Source organism: Micropterus salmoides, unplaced genomic scaffold (genome assembly GCF_014851395.1).
Source record: "Micropterus salmoides isolate LMB-PRFRI ecotype aquatic unplaced genomic scaffold, ASM1485139v1 Ms_hic_scaffold_8, whole genome shotgun sequence".
Classification (NCBI taxonomy): Eukaryota; Metazoa; Chordata; class Actinopteri; order Centrarchiformes; family Centrarchidae; genus Micropterus; species Micropterus salmoides.
The window spans coordinates 24,440,322-24,462,515 of NW_024044570.1; the positions used below are offsets into that span (position 1 = coordinate 24,440,322).

At 42.2% G+C, this 22,194-nt stretch overlaps 1 protein-coding gene across 2 annotated transcripts in view; it reads left to right on the forward strand.

Annotated features, from left to right (window-relative positions):
* Window positions 1-16,579, forward strand: part of trim44 (tripartite motif containing 44) — a 53,470-nt gene extending 36,891 nt beyond the window's left edge. For both annotated transcript variants that reach the window (XM_038705789.1, XM_038705788.1), the window contains exon 6: window positions 13,587-16,579. In XM_038705789.1, the coding sequence (XP_038561717.1) occupies window positions 13,587-13,671 (85 nt within the window). In that variant the 3' untranslated portion in view covers window positions 13,672-16,579. The remainder of the gene's footprint in view (window positions 1-13,586) is intronic.
* Window positions 16,580-22,194: the final 5,615 nt, after the last annotated feature.

Here is a 22,194-nt window from a genome sequence, read left to right on the forward strand (position 1 = left end):
CTTGTATCTTGTCTAGGAAATCATACCCATTTACAAACAACAAAAATAGGTTCTCTTTGTACATTCTCTCCCCCATTTTCTCTCTCCCTCTCTCCCTCCCTCCCTCCCTCCCTCACACACACACAAACACACAAACACACACACACACACACACACACACACACACACGCACACACGCGCGCACACACACACACACACACAGTTCCACTCTGTGTTCTATCCACAAGGCAGGTTGTCATACTGGATCTGTAGAGACTTTGCCTTCCACCCTATCATGCATGTAATGCTCCCGCGCACACGAGTAAAAGCGCTCCAAAGATGTCACACTGTGTATATAAACAGTCATTATTCATTCTAAAACCACGCATAGACACGACACACGCACGCACCCTCATACACACACTCGCACGGTTAGCATAATTACTGGAAAGACGGAAAGAACAAGGCAATCTCTCCGCCTAGACAAGAAGATGCTTTCCCACACAGACGCCTTCCTCACACTGTCTTTACCTACTGTGTCTCCTTTAACCACACACACACATCACAGTGTGTTAGCCTTCGGGTAGAATTACAGGTCTGATTTCAGTTTGGTGGAGATGTAGGAGGACGATAGTGGCAGACTGAACCAAGGGGCAATGAATCAGTGCCTTATCAAACCTCTGGCCCTAGGTATGAACTGTCAACCCAGAAACAACACACACACACACACACAAACACACACATTCACACACCATCGGCAAACATCCCCCTTTCACAGTTGGACAGCAACAACGTCACAGCATGTGTCTGACGGCTCACTGGGGCAGTTGTCAGGGCACTCTTCCCTCTTCCATCCCACAGTCTGTCCCCATGGTCACTTTTTCTCCCAGTGAGGGGAAGGAGGAGTGTGCGAAGGGTGGCATGTTTAATTCAGCAGCTTCACGACAAGCCCTGTCACCGTGTAGATTTATGGTATTGGCTAAAGAGGAACGAGGAGATGGTTGAGGATTTAACTACCTCAGGATTCTAATAGGAGATTTAGCATGCACTTTACAAAATCACCTTAATCCAGCGTCGTTCTGTGAAGGGAGGGATGTGAACGAAAAATTAATTGCTTTTTCTGGTGGGGGTCCCACTTGCACATCTTGAGTTTCCCTTTTGAACAAGACAATTTCTCAGCGGTTGTTCGTTAAATATCGATGTATTTGATTTTTGTGAATTTCGTCAATTTCTGCTTTGAGAAACAGAAACGATATCTTGTATTCACCTGTGATTACAGATAAAGATCAATTTCCCAAAGATGGGCATGCCTTTCCATTTAAAAACAAAACAAACTCGAAATTGCTTCCAGTTTCCTGATGATAAACTAGATAGGGGCATGTCACCCCTAGGAGAAGGCAGGCTTTTATGACTGATGTTTTACAGGATGCATTAGTACACATAAAGGTTTATTATTCAGGCAGCACTGGGGAGCTATCAAACCCCATGACTGTATTTTACTGTATTTCAATGCTGCATCTGACTATGCTGCTTTTGCAAGAACCGACTAATAAAGCCCAAACTAGTCTCAGTTAGTGCAGAGCCATCTGAAGCATTTGCATGATAGCACAAATTTGCATTTAGAACTTCTCGTTAAAGTTGGTTTTGTGGTAGAGATCATAATTTAATCTTTTGTGTGTTGCAAGAGGAAGATCTGTGTGCTGCACCCTGAAGAAAGTTTTTTATTCCACAGTGTGTTTAACATTCTGCAGAGGGAAAACTGGAAGGGGGCGGGGGGTATGAGACTTTTATCAGGCGAGATGAGAGTTGTGACAGACAGGCAGCCCAGGTCTTCTGGGCTGCCTGTCTGGGTGTCCTTCACACTGAGGGCTCGGATGACGGGGCTTGGATGCAGGGGAGGGGGAGTGTTCATGTGACAGAAGGCTTTGCCTAATAGCCAGTCTGTTCTCCAACCCTGTTTACTTTTCTTTGTCTTATAGACACCCACTCGTTTTCTCTTTTTCTCTCCTCCTCCTCATCTCCGGCCATATGTGCTTCTGACATCCCTCCGTCTCTAACAGAGGAGAATGCGGACACAGGAGGAGTCAGTATCATTGCTCCAAGTGTCGCTTAAACAGGCTTTTAATATTTTAAAATCTCTCCAGACCAATCCAGATTCCTGGACGGCTCGCCCAGGCACCTGGGCAGTTCCCTGATTAAGGTGGCGCCGGCGTTCTGCTGTTAGAGAAGGGAGTTGTTTGAAAGAGGCAACAGGGGGCAGCTCTGCCAGCCTGCCAAGTGTGTGGGCACTGCTGTGACCAGTCAGTCTTCATAATGGCTGTCTGGCTCTGGGACAGAGCCAGCTCAGTGGTCACATGGCTGACTGCAGATCTGGCTAGGAATGACTCCCTTCAGTAACCCCGGATCAATTGTGCCTATGAAGACAACAAAGGACAGAGAGAGGGGAAGGCATCATGGGCGTGGGCAAATGAAGGGAGAGGAAAAAACATTTGAAAAGTAGATACAGGGCATGTTAAGGACAGAAAGTGGACTAATAAATAACATTTTTGAAGTGACAAAAGAAGGAATAGGGAAGTAATAACTTAAGAGGTCTCAAGTAGAAGGGAGAGTTGGGACAGCCTAGGTGCTCACTATTCATTACCTTTAAGCTGATGCTGTGTGCTTCCCGAAGGACAGATAAACGTTTATCTTTCTAATGTGTTTTTCTCTCCCTTTCTCACTTGTGGGCTTGAGATTCAAACTTCAAACGAGTATTAGATACTACAGAAATTTCAATTCAAGCTGAAGACACAGTTCGCTTTTAAAGTTAGCATGTTTAAAAATATATTAAAAAAACATGCAGGAAAAGGAAGTTTTGCTCTGCTTGGCAGGTATCAGATATCCCCAGAACTGGGACCTGCATAATGAAGCAAGATCAAACTAGATTTGCCTGAGAATATATATGGGCTCAGTAGGCCTACTATTAGTGGTTTTAGATAACTGGGCTGACAAAGGCAAGGCAAGGCAGCTTTATTTATACAGCACATTTCAAACAAAGAGGAAATTCAAAGTGCTTTACGTAGGCAAAGAAAAGCATTAGAATTTAATTTAAATATCTTATCGAAGGACATGTTGTTGCATCCAGCTATTCACTTGCTTGCCAGATTGAAATCTGTCCAAAAGGCCATTCACATTTAAAAAGTTATTGTGTTGAATCAAAACAGTTTTGTCAATAGCAGGTTATCAGCTTTAATCAGAGAAGATTTTCTGATCCAGCTATGGGCATTTACACATTAAAAGAGGTGGGAATTAAATCCTAATGACAACAGGAACAGGAACAGACTAGAATTTAATAGGAGATAAGATGACTTTGTATGGAGTTATAGTCATTACAACAGAAAAAACAGAATAAGAATGGAAGCACACAAATACCTATAATACAAAATCAGGCAATATAAGTGTTTGAACAGCATTGTTAAAAGTGCTTCATGTTTCATGAACAATAGAAAACCTTGTAAGGCTGTAGTGTTCTTTACACATGAGAAAACAAATTTGTTGGCCCGGAGGCAACATGCAGAGACATCTTTGCTATTATTAGATTCTACAGGGGAGAAAAATGTAAAGTTTGGCCTGAGAGTTGGAGCCAGAGGAAATGTCATGTTGTTCCCTGTTGAACACATAAGTGTTTTGCAAGAGTTTATGGCAGAGGCTACGGCAGACTTAGGGTTATCTTATTGAAGTGTATAAATCACACCTGCACAAGACAACCCTACCTACTCTCATGACATGTTGCCGGCAATAACAATGGTGTCATGATGAAGATGCTATTATACACAATATATTGCAAGACAAGTGGTAACAATAGTCGAGGAAAACATACACCCCTGAAATGTAGTAAGTGGTCATATACTGTATTTACTCTGTGTATTACAATATTGAACAGACAGCTGAATTTGACCAGTGTGTAATTAAGTACATACTCTCCCTTAATGTCATTTTACCTGTAAGAATGGTGACTCCATTTTTCCATACCCTAACCTGCAGCTGTGCAAGTAAACCATGTAACATAGGTTATACATAGGTTACCGCAATGGTGTTACAGTAGTAGCTGCTTTATCATCATTGATTGGCATATGGCCAGAGGTGCAATGTGTGATTATGCCACAGCTTATGTACTTTAGTTCATTCTGAAAGTAGATGGTGTGTGCCTAAGAAATTCAATTTTTGTTTTCTTTTTTTGGAGACTGTTTCTGTTTTTTGTTTCAGTTTATTTTAGTAATTTAAATCATCAGTTAAGCTTTCAGCAGTGCTGTAGAACCATGCTGACCCTGCATCGGCCGGTATTTTAACTAAGCGTTTAACACCCTATTACATCTATAGTAGTCATCATGTCGCTGTCACAGGGAAACACCAAACAGTAACATTCGCTTTGTATCACTAGAGGAGGCAGTAGTAGTGGACCACAGTGAGCCATTTATCCTGTTTCATAAACATCTTTTGGGTTTGGCTAATATGGAGATCAGACATCTTGTTAGCAGACTACATCCAACATGTCTGCCCCCCCCCTTACAGTGGGGAACCATTAAGGTGATTCCATTATCTCCTTTTTGCTCTCCTCTAAGGGATCTTCTTAATGTCATTCATTGCCATTTAATTTGTGACCAAGAATATAATGGCTCTGGAAATTTGGAAGGCACAGTCCTGTGCCTGCAAGGGAGTGTGCTATTCAGGATAATTGTTGATTGTCAGATTGCATTTCGGTGTATTATGGTGTATTTTACCCAAGATGAGCCACACACAGTTACATACCTAAAGCAAGTGACCACCACAGGGATGCGTGTCTTCATGTTCAGGTCAGTTTTAATTTCACATCCACGCTAATGAGCAGTTCTATTTTTGTGGTCTACACGGATGGGATTGCTGCAGTTCTCCTCAATTAATTCCTCAATTGCCCTTGTGGCCGCAGAAATGGTAAAATCACTAAATGAACCAATGTAAGATTGAGTCTTTACAGTGGTTTAATGCTCTTATCTGAATGGCTCTGCATTAATTTCTCTGTATGATTAACGGAAGGTACCTGTGTCAAAGTGAGCGAGAAATTAGTTCGTGGAGGGATAACAGCGTTCATCTGACTCCTCACACCTGCCGGCGCACAGACAAACCTGTGTGATTATTCTGATTGGCTGAGCATCAGCACACTATTTTATTCCGCTTCACTGACCTTTCCGCATCATTGCTCGCAGTCTGTATGCAGGAGAAAGCATCCTCCAGCATAATACATGCATCATCATGTAGTGAGTCGACTATACGCAATCCGAGGCTGGAGTGGTACACACCGCACTTCCTGATGTACATTTTAAAATAATAGCATGCATGAACATGAGTTTGAATGGGGTCTACTTGAGGCAATACATCTGGTGGATGATGAAATGAATTTATCCAGCCTTTCCCTTTTTTTCTCTCTGATGAATAAGCTGCGGTGAACACAAAGGGTCATATTAAACAGCCCCTAGCTCTCCGTCCCCTGTAACATGATGCATCGCCTGTTGTTGTGCCTTGTCTCTTCACTTCCTCTGTGAACTGATTAAGTCTTTGGAACAGCATGGAAACACCACTGGTTGTTGTGTTTCTAGGGGGAAGACAATTCCAGTGAACAGTATGAATCGACCAGTGACTCTGAAAGAGGCAGACTGTCACTGTTTGTCGCAGTTATTCAGTCAGAACGTGCATCACATGACAGTAGGCTCTTTCTTTGGTCAGGCAGTTTGTTTCAGTCTCTTCAACTGATCTTCACACATTAAGATACAGTCAATAATTAAATTCATGTAAATGCGGGTATAAATTGTACATTTGCGCATTTTTGATGACTTTAATCCCAGAGTAAATTGTAATTACAAAAAGACTCATGTGCTTACTTCAATATTGATAAGATACAAGAGATCACATTTCTCCGCTTGATCAGGCTGTCATTTTAGATTTTAAAGCTGTGAAGATTCTCATTCATCCAGGTCAGAATTATCCAAGGTGGGTTAAAATCAAGGGCAACTGGACTATCTTCAACCAAGGATTTTAAAACTGTTTTTTTTACTGTATTCATCAGTTTGCTGTGGTCGGTCTGGATATTATATGTGTAGACACGTACACTTCCTGGGGAAAAGAATCTCTTCAGCGCAATAAATCACAATGTAAACAAAGCCAATACCGCTGTGACTGTGGCTCAACTGGGGTTGCTGAACAAATGCGGACTATACAGAAATGTTACTTATTTATCATTTGAATGCCCACGGAGGTTTGACATCCACGTAGATTATTCTACCACGTCATGGAGGAAGAACAGTGTTGTACTTGTTTTCTTTGTCTCAAGGCAAATTGCTAACATCATGAATCCCTGCGTGTCTGCTTTGTGGAGTGTGTGTGTGTGTGTGTGTGTGTGTGTGTGTGTTACTGCATCAGAGAACATTAGACATGGCTTCAGCTTTTGCTTGCAAGGGGGGGAGTGTCTGAACAGACTTCTAGTTGGTGCTTCTTGTCGATAAACCCCGGAATTGAGAGAAAAGATACATTTAAACCAAAACTGATATTGTGGTTGTTTTTTGTTTTTTTATGGCAATATCAGCTGCATGTTGTATTTTTGGCAGTGTCCTCCATCCAGCCTCTGACCGCATGTCACCTATTTGTGTGTCGTCATGTGATAACCCAGTGGAAATCCAATTGAATGCGTTCGAGTATGCACCTGTGCATCGGTTAATTAAACGTACATACGTCAAATATACAGTAGATCCTGTGTGTCAGTGGTTTAAAAGCAAAACATTGAAACAGTCAGAAAATCCAGCCTGTGAGTCATCCTTTCTGTCATCCACCTCCAACACCTGCAGAGCTGGTAGCACCTGTGCCCACTTTGCAGCCTCTCACCACAGAATCTTAATGGAGTCACTCGCACCTCTGTAACTGCTGTCACACTCGCTGAGGTTTTCTCTTTCTACCACGACAGGACAGGACGGGACAGACACTCCGCACCAAGATAGGTAAAAGATTAGGTAAAAGATTTTTTTACATACAATAAAAATAAAATGAAAAAAATATGAATAAGTGAAAGTAAACAAATTCATTGTAGACAAAACAGACTTAAGACGAAACAGTTATCACTAACAGTGTACATAATAAACAAGCATAAAAAAGGCATTATAGAGCTGACTGGCAGTCTGACAAGTGACATTTTGCTAACTCTCTAACCTGATCTCTTGAAAGTCTTCAGTCTACTTTGTAAAAATCAGACAGGTGTCATCTAAAGATCACAGTCTGTGCAACTCATATGTAGTCTAAAGGTCAGTGATGTAGCATGAGGCAGACACAGTCATGCTTTGAAAGTAATCAATTAAATTTAAATTTAAATTTAATTTGTAAAATAGTCTAAACAAAATAACAATGTAGGAAGTGACAGAAGACTTTTGTTTCTTTGTAGCAGTGAAAACCTGAGCATCTGCATTTTGAATGAGTGATGCATGATTTTCTTTTCTTTTTTACCAGTATAGAGAATAAAGAGCTACAGTAGTCTAAACAATGAATGTGAATGTGAAATGAATGACAATTTTAGTGCTTTAATCTGTGTAATAGTGCAGAGTTTGAATAAACTTTATAAGATAAGGAGTCTGTGCTGTTTTAGAAAAGCCATGCTGTCAAAAGATGTTGGTGTTGGCATTTAGCTGTAAAAAGTTTCACAAATGTTTCTGAAAAAACAGATCAGAAAACATCACATCCAGGTCACGTGTAATATATTTACTGTGTGTGTGTGCTGTATGTCAGTGAAACATTATTTGTTAACATGGTAGCATATGAATATGGGGACAAACCTCTGGGCTTTCCCAGGAAGTATCTTTGTGCATCAAATCCAGTGGTTTCCATTACTAACGCTTGAAGTCCTTGATGATAAGGTTCAAACCAGTTCACAACAGGTTTAGCATTTAGTTCAACCAGGAAGGACAGCATAAGCAGCAGTTTAAAACGTTGACGCTTTCCATGTACAGTATCTGTTGCTAAATTAGTTAAGGCATATTATTTTACACAGAGTTTCAGCACTGTGCGTAATTATTAGCCCATACTGAAACTTCTAATTGTGCAGTTCGTTTTTCTAAAAGTAATAAACTGTAAAAGGCTTCTCTCCCTTGAAATAAAAAGTTTTTAAGATTCAATTATCGTTACCCACTGAGTGTTTCCAAAATCTGCTCTGTTGCTTTTGTGCAAATCTTTTCACAAAGGAAATTGGTTTGTAATTTGATGTATGTTTTTAGACAGTTTAATTTAGTAGCAGTAGCTGGTGGCAGCCCGACGGTGTCTTCTTCTGTTACCTCATGCTGGCCCCCCACTCGAGGATAACTGGTCTGATTCGCCCCTCCTGACACTTATGGGGGTGTTCCCAAATCGAGGCTGGTCTGATTATGAGATTATCTGATGAGATTATCTGCTCAAAACTTGTGTAGAACAGAAAGATGGCTGCCAACAGCATAGATAGGATTTGACTTGTCTCCATTAAGATATTAAAATTCATTTAAATATGTCTTTATATCTGCCGTTTTTAAAATCAGTTAAGATTTGACAATCCTCCAGTGTGCACCAGGTGAAGTAGCTGCACCTGATTTTAGAAAGTTCCTAAACCGTCGCATATCAAAAAGACTGTTGATGATTGTGTTCCGGGCAGTGTTCGCAAATGCTCTTTGTATTAGAGCATGAGAAAAAAAGCACCTTATCTGATCATGCCCTCAAGTAACCTGTGACAAGGGAACTTTAATAGAAACTCCTGAAAAATATATTCGTCGTAGCTCCCACACTTAAACATCACCTCACACCCTTTCTTGTGTCTGAGCCTCAGCAACAAGCTCCGATCAAGATGCTGTCACTTCCTGCCAACACTCTGGCTCTCCTCCTCTGATCTTCACCCTCCAGGAGCTTCCTAAATTGTTTTATTTTTCCTTCCTTAAGTCTTCCTCCACCTCTCCATGTCACTCCTTTACCCTCCCCTGCTTTTTCCTTCACATTTCTCCTCATTAGGAAACATCCATATCTAAAATTCTTGCTGGCAGGATCATCGCGGTGCAAAGTATTGGGACGATCACAGAAGGAGCCTTTAACGATAGGTGTGTACAGCTTTTTCTAAATCTAAAAAACACCCCAGCACAGGGCTGTCAGATGAAGGATGAGAGAGATGATGTCACATTGTCCAGGACAAAGGCCAACTAGACAGCAGAACATTAACACAGGGAAGTAAATTACTCATAGCCTACCTTATGTCTTTTCTTTTTCTTTTTTTTTTTTTACACGAGACTGCCATCGACAACACCTGTGTTTTAACATTCACTCGTGCTCTACACTCCTTTCTTTCCCCCTTTCACTCCTTGTTTGATCTATTTTTCCATATCACAGTCATATCTTGTCGCGAAGCTGTTTGTAGTGTTAAATCATCCTGCAGGGGCGACGAGATTTACTTCATTAACTGGTGGCAGAGTGCACTGCTTCACTGGAGAGTACGGGTCTGTCCTCGTGGGCTCTATCAATAACCATTAAGGATCCTCTCTCATTAGACCAAACCTCATAGGCCTCCAGGGCTTGAGAAATGGGCCCCGCCGTCTTATGTGATGGAGTACGCTTAGATGGCATCACCACTGTTTGGTAATGCAAATTGCAATAGTTATTTCCCCCTGAGGATGATTGCCACCAGCAATATGTACACAACCTCATTCTCATTCAACCTCTTTGCTTAATCAAGAAGAACCTCTCTCCCCTATCAGCAACCTCCAGTTTGCTCTCCAGCTCCTCCCTTTTCCCCTCGCTCTATCGTTTTACACACACTGACACAGACACACACACACACACACACCTCAAACCCATTCAGCATATCCGAGCCACTGCAGTATGATTATTCATATGGCAACGAGGCTGGATCAAGCTGGCAAGGCTGCCACGGCGTGATGGGAGTATTTCCGGATGATGACTTAGGAGTCCTGCAGCTTCTCTGCCAAGAGCAGGGAATTCAAACTTAATCAGGGCAAGGACCCCTCCCACCTCTATTTCCCAGAGAGCTCCACGGGGTTGAGGCCAAAACAGGAAATAGAATGAGAGAGACAAAAGTCAAGTCTAGGCAGCATCATGCACGTTCCCTCCCTCTTTTTTGCTCTCAGGGAGCCTAAGGTTTTCTCCCATGAGCGATGGGTTCATTTAAGGGCTACAGGAGAAACTTTTCTGTTTCACTCAGAGAGGAAGACATTAGTAAGATTAGCTTTGCTCTACTCTATCTGCCCTATCGAAACTCTTATCTCTCTCTCTCGCACACCCACACCGAATGTTCCAAATTTCCGCACACCAAGGCTGCTGTCCATCCATCACCTGGGAGCACCGCCGGTATGTTTTACTGGAGCCCATACAGGGAGCTCTGTAGCAAGCCTCCCAGCCCTCACCTCTTCCCTGTCCGCAGGCCGTGGTCACACCAAGGGGAGGAGGCAGTGATCGGTCCTGATCAATAATACATTGACTGCATTAAAGCTTATGAATAAGTCATGGACGCAAAGAACCCAGTTGATGCGCGCGCACGCACGCACACACACACACAGCAAAGTGATATTTTGCTTAGACAAGGGAGGATGAACAGACGGAGAAAGAGAACAAAACAAGGGCTTTAACTTGTAGGGAATTTATCACCCACCCACTGACATTTTGTTGCATGTTGAAGCGCAACTCTGTCTTTTTTTTCTCTCTCGCCCATCCTATTCACTGCCATTCTCTCTCTCTCTCTCTCTCTCTCTCTCTCTCTCTCTCTCTCTCTCTCTCCTCTCTCTCTCTCTCTCACGTAATGGCCTTTTCCTGCTGGTGGAATAAATAAGTTATTACATCCATGTGTCCTAGGGCTTAGCAAGGACCGTTTGAATATAAATAGTTCATTTGCCTCCATAGTGGAGGCTTCACTTTGTGCCATATAAATATATCTGTAATTACTTCTTTTTCTTCTTCTTTTTTCTTTTTTTACAAAGAGCAGGGTGACTGTTTTGGTTGACTGGAGATGCAAGATGAAATTGCCTCACACAAATAAGTCTGCCAACGGTTTACCCCAAACACCATCTCCAGACAGGAGGGAGCGTGGGGCTTGGCTCAGTGCAGACCTTTGTGTGCCGAGCTGACAATAAAGAGTGAACAGCCTGTGTGATGTTGTAGACAATTTTAATATGCGGCAAAAGAAAGTACAAGCGGTAACGCTGTCTAGAATTTGAATGTGAAAAATTAATGTCTCCGATGTATATTTAAGAGAGAAGCTATAACTATATGGCAACTAACCCTGCATGTGTGTGTTTATACACTTCGTCCAACATTGTAATTTCTTTTGGCAGTCAATAAGTTGGCATTGAAACTAAGGTGTGTGTGTGTGTCTTTGCATATTGTTGCTGCTTTCTTAAAACCTAGTAGTGTTGTTTATGACTTGCCCACCAAGCATTTTGGAGTTAATCCATTTCTTTCGAAAGGCCAACAGTTTATCAAAAATGTTTTTACGACTCTGCTGTTAGATGTACATGTGTGTGCTAGCAAGCACTCATCTGTGCACACAATTGTGGCTGCTCTCTGATGAGATGCCCTGTTGTGTGTTTGTGTTGTGATGATGTGCTCCTGGAGGAGGCGCAGGAAGGGAGTGGAAGCAGCTCTTTGTTTGTGCCAACAGAAGTATGTCAGACAGGAATACTCGGGGAGCAGTGCCTCAGAAAGAGACCGCTGCCTGTTAACTTACATGGCAGTGGAGCAGTGTTGAAGCAGGAGAGGGAGAAAAGCAGGGATGGTTGGAAATGTGTCCTCAACAGAGTGATAGGAGATGGAGACCGCCAAATATTACTAGACACCTTGTTGATAAGAAAGTATTTATTAATTAGCTGCTAGATCCTGGACAAAATTCAATATCTTTTTAATTCAAATATTGCATGATAGATTACGAAATTATAAGCACGGGTGTGCTCACATTTTTGGTGTTTGTTCAACCAAAACTGGTGTTCTGAAACTGCTGTTTGTCCACAAACATGGCAAAGGAGCTTCAAGCCTGCATGCTAAGATTTAGGCTTAGTGAAGCTAAACAACACTGAAAACTGAAAACTCTTTCATCCATGAATAATAGAAGGCATCTGAGAAAACATTTTCTCACATCTCTGTGGTGACTCTGACCTGAGGCTATCCTCATTCATCCGTTTGTTTTGAATACACTAAACTTATAACAGCGTGTCAATGGTTCCACATTGATGCCTGACGGGCAGTCTTTTGTCTCATTTGATTGCAAGGTTTTAAATAATAGACTTACTCATTATACTGGTATTGGAATGGCTTTTATCCTTTTATATTTCTGTTTGTTTGTATTTGAAAAATTGCAAACGCTAAACTGGAAAGCGTTTGACATATTTTGTGTTGCATGCACATCGCATTGAATATACTGTGCAGCTGACTGTTTTGCATTGTGACTGACTGAATTCTTTGTGTTTCTATGCGTCTTGTCAATGCTCAATGTGCTTGTTTAGAGAATGATTGATTGATTTGTTTAGCTTGCTGTGATGCGTACCCATTTGTGTGTGTGTGGTAATATTGCTTGCTACGCAAATTACCTGTTGCTTTATTGGTTGCCATGAACCACCTTTCCTCCAAATGTAATAACCAGAGAACGAAAGTATCTGTACTGTGGTTACTTACTGATGTAGCTGCTTAATTGACATTGAGCAGGTTGGCTGTTTTTTTGTTGTTTTTTGCATCCAAATACAGCTTTTCTAACGATGATATCAGTTCTGACCTTGAATTCAAAATGTCAGTTATATCAGAAAAGTCAGACCAGCTGCCATAACAGTTAACTTCTACTCCAGTCTGCGTACTATAAAGCTATACATAGTATGACATCAGAGATTTGCTTGGGATAATCTCTTCTGATGATTCTTGCTCTGATAGATGGCAGTACATTCACAAATATAAATGCAAACTAGCTGCACAAGGTCATAGGAAGTGATTGTTTTTGGTGAAATTAGATGGCATAGCTATAAAAGTCCATTGAATCTCATTGAATTAAACAACACCCCCATACAGTAAGTGTGTGTTTAGAAAAAAATGCTGACCTATAGTCTTTTGAAAATGGATGTGGTACCGTAGATGCAGGGGGGGATTGTAATAAGAAGGATGGAGGGTGGAATGTGACAAGTTTCAGGAGAGAGTTGCTTCTTAGGGAGGAGCAGTGCTCTATCACCCTTATGACATTGTCCAATTAGAGCATATGATTAGTGTAGACTGTCGCCAGTGAAATTGAATCTATCAGCCAGGCTCGGATTGCTACAGGTCCCTGCAATTTAGCTATCACTTTGTCTCTGTCACCACAGAGCTGTTAATATAAAACCGACAGAATGGATGATTTCTACTTAAGGCGTAGCTTGATTGAAGCTGATTACATTTCACAAAGGTTTATTATATTTCCATAATATGTGCGCACGGTGGATAGGGCGTGCGGTTGGGGGGGGGGGGGTGTTTGTCTGGCTGCACGCAGGTGTTTGTGAAAGAGAAAAGAGAGAGGATAGTTGGAGGACTTACATTGATGTAATTTGTCTCTGCTCTGTAATCTTTTTTTCCCCCAGGCTACCAGAGCCGAGGGCAAACCCCATGGACCCACGGGATTATGAAGACAACGATTCTGGACCATCCATGGACCACGCTCCCTGATACCAGCAGACCAGACTCTCACTACATCCACCTGTCCTTCAATGTCTGCTTCAGCCAGCCGTCAGCCCTGTTCAGCTGTCAGCCGTCTCCCCTTTACCCTGCTCCGCACCCCTCCCTTCCCGGTGCCTTCTGGCAGTGAACTGACCTTGAAGAAAGCTGCTGTGACAAATATGGATGGCCACGTCTTTTCTGCTATCAAACTTTTTTTTTAAGTTCCCACTAGCTACTAACTTTCTTTAATTGAAGCAAGCAAGTTAGTGCAATCAATTACCATCAGGCTCAATTTCCACAGCCAGTCAGATCCTTGGCTTACTGGTGAGCCTGGCTGACTCAGAGAAGAGTCCTTGCTAGGCAGCCGAGCGGAGCATCTGTTAAGCCCGACAGATGTCAAAAATGGGAAGTTCGGTGACACGGTGCGCTTCACACTTTATCATTATTCACAATATAATTTTGGCTCTGTCGTTTTGACAAACATTCTGGGCACTCGGAAAGGGAACATTTGTCTGATGCCACAATGCCTTACGTCGTCAAGAGAATACATTACAGTTGTTTTGGGTGTTATATTTCTATTGTAAAAAAAAAAATCTCTACCTTTCATTCTACAATGCTGTCTCTTGTACTTTCCATCATCCTGTTGCAGTCGCCCCTCCTTTCCCTCCATCCTCTGCCTACCCACTGATTCTTTATGCTTGTAGACTTGTGCGCACTTCCTAGTGTGCTTGTCAGATCTATTATAAGAAGCGGGGGACATTTTGACACCTATTGATTGCCGAATGCTGCTGAGTCTTTGTTAGGTGAAAATCGAACTGTAATTTGACTGTGCAAAATAGCGCTCCCGCAGTATCAGCTTTCTATGTACTGTAATGTAAAGGCTCATTACTCCTGGCCAATCTGCACCGTATGACGGATTACCGTCCAGACAAGTGTGTATGCACTTTCGACCTTGACCCGCTCAACCATGGCTTTCATCCATGATATACTGCCGCCAAGTCTATCAGCAGTTTGTTTTTAGTGTGATTGATTCTTTTGCCTTAAATTCAAAAGGGAAAGCGGTGTCACCCGTAATATGTGGGGCATGTTTGACAACAACATGACTTCACTACTGTAACACTGCACTGAGAGTTGTATACCCACCCAAGGGAAATGTTGGTGTGTCAGCAGCCTATTGATATAACTCCAACATCTCATTCTTTATTCTAGTGAAACAACAGACAAGAGTCTGACATTTCCTCTTGTTTTTATTTGTCTATTTTTATCTTAAATCTATAAATAAACAACCTGTTTCTTAGATTGGATGTTTCACTTTATGGATGATTCCTGCCTTATTTGTCTCTCGCAAAACACTACAAACACCTGAAAACCATTAGTCTTCCAAGACATTATTATCAGAAAACCTTACAGGCATGTGATGATGGATGGAGATGGGAGAAGAGATGAAGTGCTGTAAAGAGGTAATTCAGGAAGGGGAGGATTTCTAGTTTTCCTTCATTACAATTCAAAGCAGCAACCCCTTCAGAGAGGACTGGGAATTGGAGGCTGGGGAACAAAAGGGGGTGATGGAACAGGCGAGCTCTTTAGGGTCTCCTCTTCGTCATAGGCGCATTTAAATACAGACTGGTTTCATGTCCACAGGCCCTGACAAGCCAGAACCCACTTTCATCAACTTGCACCCCCAATCAGAAAGCCTTTGTTTCTCTCCCGCTCGTTTTTCTTTCTCACTTCACTTCTCTTGCCTTCTCAGAATCACACCCTCTGCGGCTCACATTGGCTTCACACCTGCTGTCTACCAGAGCTGCTTCATCAAGCCAAGAATGCTTTCTCAGCTTGTCCCATCTCTCTGCATTGAGGTATCGTCTCAGAAATTCATTTACCCAGTGGCCATTGCTATCTGGATGCTAACACATCTGGGTTTGCATTCTCTTGGGAGTTTCCCTTCACAAAAATAATGGGCTTAATGATTTACCGCACGAGGCATTGATCCTCAACATTCACTGAGCCACTGCTGACTGACCAAGCACCAGAGCACTCAAAACCTTTTAGAGGTCCTATTTTCTTGTGTGAGTTTTAGAGTGGCTGTGGCTGAATTCATTTTAGTTGGCCATGAGGAGGCATAGCCAGACGCGGCTATCTCCTGTGCTATCAAACGGAAGCTGGGTTCAGTAAATAATCATTATTCCCTCATCTGCGTTGTCTCTGTCAAGGAGTCCAACCTGATGAAAGAAATAACACACCTGAGGGGGGGACAATGTGCCTGTTGTCTGTCTGTGGAGGAAATGGAGAGGAGAGGATTGTCTAATCTAATTTAGCCAGGGAGACCACAAGGTTCCCTTTTTCCACACCCAATTACACCTGCTCTTCCAGGTTCACTTCACTGAGCATGTTCACACAGAGGCACAAAGACACGCAAATAGACAAAAGCATAGCTGTAAGACCTCCGCTTTCCTGATGGGCAAAAATAGACTATTTGTGTATTTGTATTGACATGAATTAATTGCTTCATGGGTTGTGAGATTGAATTAAGTACGTGACATGCTTGCTAGTGGTGATGCCGCTTTGATTGCTGCATTTAATAGAGCCTATTTCTCTCTGCCATCATTTAAAAGACAGCTGGAGTCTGTGGTTTCACAGTAATGGACCAGCTCCACCACCCACCAACCCACTATGACTTAATGATTTTGTTTATTAGAATGCAAGAGCTACAAAAGAAATAGGAAATGTCTCTAATAACAGGCCACACATTGCCGTGAGATGTTTGTGTGCGCAGCAAGTGTGTGTCTATATGTGTGTGCATTTGTGAGGATGTGCATTAGCCTGTGAAAAATGACAGTTTATTTGCAGAGACCCACACCTCTTGTACCATTCAAGAAAATGTATTGCTTGTCTCACAGTAAATGCACTTTCTTATTCATCTTTCCCCATGGCCTCTTTACACACACACACAAAACACACAAAAACAAGGAAATAGGTGTCAGCCAACGGGATGCTCACCAAGACTTTTAAATTTTCCACAGTTTGCTTTGGGTTCAACCACTCTCTGAAACCAGACATGACTATTACAAGACTCCAAAGTAGTGTTATCTTTGAGATTAACATTTCCATTCCTTGTGGTCATGTATATGGATTTCCAGTGTGTTTACTATGCGTTCTGGATAGAAAATTGGAGGTTCAGAGCAAACAAAATGTGCATATTGCCACAGGAAATTACGCACGTAAGACGCACAAAACTACATAAGTGACATTTCATGAGGCAAGGAAGTGCTCTCTGTGTTTTTGGTTGGTGTTTTTAGTCATGACTCGCACTAACACCCCCAAGCTTCCAGTTCATGTAATGTGTTCAACAAAGGGCTGAAGCACCTCTGAGAACAGGTAATAAATCAATCCCTTCCCCATTGCTTTTTTTGGCTCATATGAGATCCAGCTAGCAAGAAGGTGATGCAGATTGTGGACCATCCCAGACTTACTGACAGCAGGCATCTGTCAGAGGCGGCAGCTACAGACAGCTGTCTGGCAGCCCTGGCTCATGAACAATGACTGGGTGGAGACAAGATGACCGGGGAATCCATCTCTCCTCTCGACAGGTTCCATCACTCTTACAGCAAAGACACCTAAAGGCCTCTGTCTCTAACCTCTGGGCAATCTTTTCCTGTCTAAGCATCCTGCTTAGACAAGTAAAGGAATTGTAGGGTAGGAAGAGAAAGGAGACTCACACAAGGTTTTAGAATGAGGATAAGAGTTTAGCATTAAGCTCGCAATGGGGAGACATAAACCTGGTCACATGTGAGGTAATAGATGGGGATCATGATGGCAGGGATGCAGTGGAAAGGAGCCTGGATCCTTGGTTTCCTCCAGCTGATAATGGAACGTGCCTCTGAATAAAATGAACATCCCGCCTAGATAACACCTACTGCTGTTCCTTCTGGGAGCTGTAACACATTATGCTCTCTCTGTCACAGCTGTGATGAATCATCCTCACAACAAGGATGATTGTGGAATGTAGAGAAGTGGGAGGCAAAGATTTAACATTTGCAGGCTCGCTTTCCAAAATCTCAGCCCAAAGGTATGTGGAAGTTAAAACAATATATGTCTATAGTGTAATATCAAAACGGAGTATTCTATTTATTTTTGACACGAATATGTCTAAATGTCTATGACATCAAAAAATGATTACATTGCATTAAAATCCTGGAGGTGTGAGTCCTCGTGTTTCCTTTCACAGGGTTTGACATCCGCCTACACTAACTGTTTACCGAAACCTGGCTTAATCCACTCATGTTTTCCCCTCCATCTCTTCCTCGCTCCCCATCCTTCGTCATGCCTCTCATCATTCATGCTGTGTACACAGTCTGTCCCTTTCTGGTTGCCCAGGCTCCTCCGGAGCTTGTTAATTGCGTTGGTGACACAGGTCTGTGTGTGAAGCAGCAGTAGTAATTGCTCTGGCCTGGCCTGAGGAGAGGAAGGGTACAACTGCCTGGCCTCCAGGTCTGCCCCGAGGCTACGAGATTAGATACATGCTTCCATGTTTGATGAGACGGATAGCATTAGCAGTTTTATCAGGGGCAGACTGTACCATCAAACTTGTACTGCTGTCCTCATCGGGGTTGCCAGAATATTTTAGTTCATAATATGTTGGATATAAATGTAATGCTACAGATACTGTATAAATATGGCATATATGCTTTCTTGGAAGTATAGTAGCTGGAAAACAGTTTGTACAATGTTGTGATGACCTTTAGATTACAGCAGGGGCACTGTGTTAACCATTCAGTTTATTTGTTTCTCCTCACCTTAATACAGGGAGCTCAAATGCCATCGCTTTTAATAATTTGTAGACTCACATGCAAGAGAGTTGCATACTTAAACACCTGCTGTTGTACAAGTAGCTTTCTCTCCGTTAGAAGCTCAGAGTCAGTGGCTCCCATTCATCAAGCTGTTTTGGAAAAGACTGGAGATGTTATCCTAAATACATCATGTGGCGGGAAACCTGTGAAATCACTTGACCACTGATATATAAAAACAGTCAAAGTGGTGCATTTTGGTTTATTTAAAAGAAAGCATGGCACTGTGTTAGCATACCTTGCTGAAATTTACCAAAGCAGAAGTTGATATCTTTGTTTCAGGGGTTGTGTCGAGTTGGGGTTCTGGCACACTCACACAAGGTGAATGGAGAAAGGAGGAAAAGATGAAATCTTAAGAAACACTTGTGGTACTGAGAACAATTAAGACCAATGAAGGCAACTGGAATTGGATGTGATTAAGGCAACAGGCCCAAACCAGGCAAGGTGGTTCAGTGGTTACAACAAGTAGGTCCTGGGTCCTGTTGAGACATACATGTTAGGTATTGGGAATGCACTTAACGTTATCCTTGACTAACACGCTGGCCTTTAGACCTTGATTTGGTTTCTTGGGGCTGCAACACAGCTGTCTACTGTTGCTAAATAGGTCAAATACAGAGGACACATTTACTCACAGTGATTAATGAAGTAGAACAAAACAGGTGTTGCTTGACTTTTCAACTTCAAGGTTGCTTGAGTTGCTGCCAAAAGCAACTTGGGGGGGGGGGGCTATTGAAGTGTGCTTAAGTAAAAATAAGTTTTGTAAAGCAATGTATGAAAGCTATTTTGTTATCAGTCAGCTTTGTTTTAACCAGGAAAATTCAACTTCAGGATTCCAGTCTCTAAGATGATCAGTATTGTTCCCCACCCTGACCTTTCTCACCTGTTCTATTTCACACCCGGCTGCACAACGGCCACCCTCCAGTGTGGAACGGCACATTGAAATTCACGTGCACTGGACAAATCCACCAAACCCCTACCCCGTATGCAATATGTGGAGTATGTAGAGTTGTTCTGCCCTGCTTTTGATATTGCGTGAGCTGAAGCAGTCAGAGACATGGTATGCAAACGGCTGTTTGTACAACCACTACCGGGTGTGGGCTTGATGGCTTTGCTCTGATAAGCCAAACTAGCACTGCTCCACAGTAGAGGGTTCTGCTTGTGCTCATGGGTTGTGCTGTGGCAGCCTAAAATTGAAGTAGTTATCTTTGCACCGAATCAGCAACTACACTCACAGAAGTGATTTCCAAGTAAATGTGATTGTGATTTTAGAGCTGTGATAAAAACCTTTGTTGTGAAATGAGAGTATGCTCGCTCTAACACAGTTTAACAATGCACTCTATCTCACTATCTGATGGGAAATATATTTTAGTACACTATTTTGTACAGTAGTGTACAAAGTGTGTTTCACAAGTGCGTTTGGATTTCTTTGTGAGGAGCAATGGGATTCTAAATGAATTCAAAGTTTAAAAAAGTAACTAGAAACTGTGTAGAAAATATAAACACAGGTATGTCTATCAGTAAGAATGTCTACAGTCGGCATGATTTTATCCATTTAGTTCTGTACCGACATGTTATTTTACTTTCTGTCCTCGTACTTACCGCCTACACAAAATGTTTCTTCTGCAGACTGCGATGACTGCTAAATCAAGATGACAAGCAGCTTAAAAATCAGATCCTAATTGCATGCTGTGATGATAAGACATTAACTAAACATGCACTTTTTTATGTATTTTCACAAGATTTTCTCCCTAAACAGGAGTCTTTCCCTGAACTGCAACCTCCTCTCAAGTGGAGGTTGTGTAGAACTGAGTATAAAATAAGAAATAAAACATGAATTTATTTGAAGCTGTTCATCCTTCTCTCTCTGTCATGGCCACATACTCTAACACCTCTGTTCCTGTTTTCTGTTGGTGTGTCTGTCACCTCTGTGGCGTTGCTACGCTTGTTCTCTAAAGCACCTATAGAGCGAACACTTGCAGGTATGGCAGATGTGTTCAAGATGCTGGTGCTAAGAGACTACAATCAATACACCATAGTGTTACATAGTAATACTGGATGGCCAGTACTGTGGCCCACAAACCCCCAGTAGACATCTGTTCATTAATTTTACAAAGTAAGTTACAGGATGAGAAATTGAAAGAGATGAAAGAGAAATGGTGAATTTTTTTTTGTTTTTTTTACCTTGGGAGTCTTGCCATTTTTGATGGATTTCTCCTACACTGGAGCGGCAAATTGGCAGAATAGACATTTCAGTGTGTTATGTTTGTGATTTAGCTTCTCCTTTTTTAGGGAGAGAATAAAAGGTGTGGTCTCGAGGGGACAATATTTTTCAGCAGAAAAAGACAGGACCACATTACAAAGAGCATAATATATAATGTGTGAAATGAGGTGCATTTTGAGAAGTGGGAGAAATAAAAACTGTAAACAGGGCACGAGGCAGGTTCTGCACCTGGATCGGAGTTCTCTTGCAGATAGAAAATGTTTTTTGATGTGTAGACAGACCTCAAAGCAGAAATATTGGTGTTATTGCATTCAAGGAGCCAGTTCTATTCATTACACCTTTCCCAGCTACTTTTTCTGTCAGTAGCCTAGTAGTCTGTGTTCAATCATCCTTAAGCAATATTGATGCATATTTTATTTGTCGTAGAGGAAATGGGACATGGGACTTATAACAAAGGGCAGATAATATGGAGATGGAGAAGAATGAAAAGTAATTCTATTCTGCAAACTGATTGCAGTAAACTGACACATCAGGGCCACTGTGAAACAATGGAGGGAAGTGAGCTTTGCTTTCAAGGCTAAGAAGAGGCTGATGTTGAATTCAAATCATGTATAATACACACAGGTAGCACAAAGGGATTAAATGTGTGTGTGCTTTTGCCACTCGTGTACACCTACGCCACAGGAGGCTGAAATCCTGTCTTTCTTCGATTTCATTGTCTCTCCAAAACAGGCTAACATCCATTAGTGCTGGCAGGCAAGGGATTGAGATGAATGTGTTCCAATTTTAACCACCCCTCTGAGTGCCCTGTAGGGTCTCGCGTGTATACAGGAGGACTGTGAAGTGAGAGCTGGAGCTGTCCCAAAGGTAGCATGGACTGTTTCAGAGTGGCCTTGTGATCTCTACCTATGGGTGGAATACCAAACAATCTATGAATGCGCTTGTAAGCTTTCATATACATAGTTGCAGAGACACCTGCATCCCTCTTCCAATCTGTTTTGCGCTTCCTGCACACATCCCTTGAGAAAACTCCACCTCCAAAGGTCATTCTCTAAAAATGTATGTAATCACTTCAAATGTGGCCACTCTATCTCCATTACCATGGGCCTGCATGACAGATAGTGGGCAATAAGAGGGCAACGATATGCATGCTAACACACTGACTGAGAACCCTACCTGTTGAATCAGAGGAAAAGAAAAAAAAACAGCTTGTTTCTTAAAGAGCCAGTCTCTGTTTATTCACATTGCACTTGAGTCATAGTTGCATTGTACACAGAATCCTTTCCTTGTGTAAGCTTTGTGTATGACTGAGTGGAGTAACGAGTGGGTACAATAAAACATTCTCCTCTCCCACATATTTAACATCTACTTTCTGCCTTTCTGTGGCCGCTTCGAGATGATGGTTTTCAAACCCGCAGTTGCTGCAGTCAATCAGAATGCTCATTTAACCCTGTGCCCACTTCAACG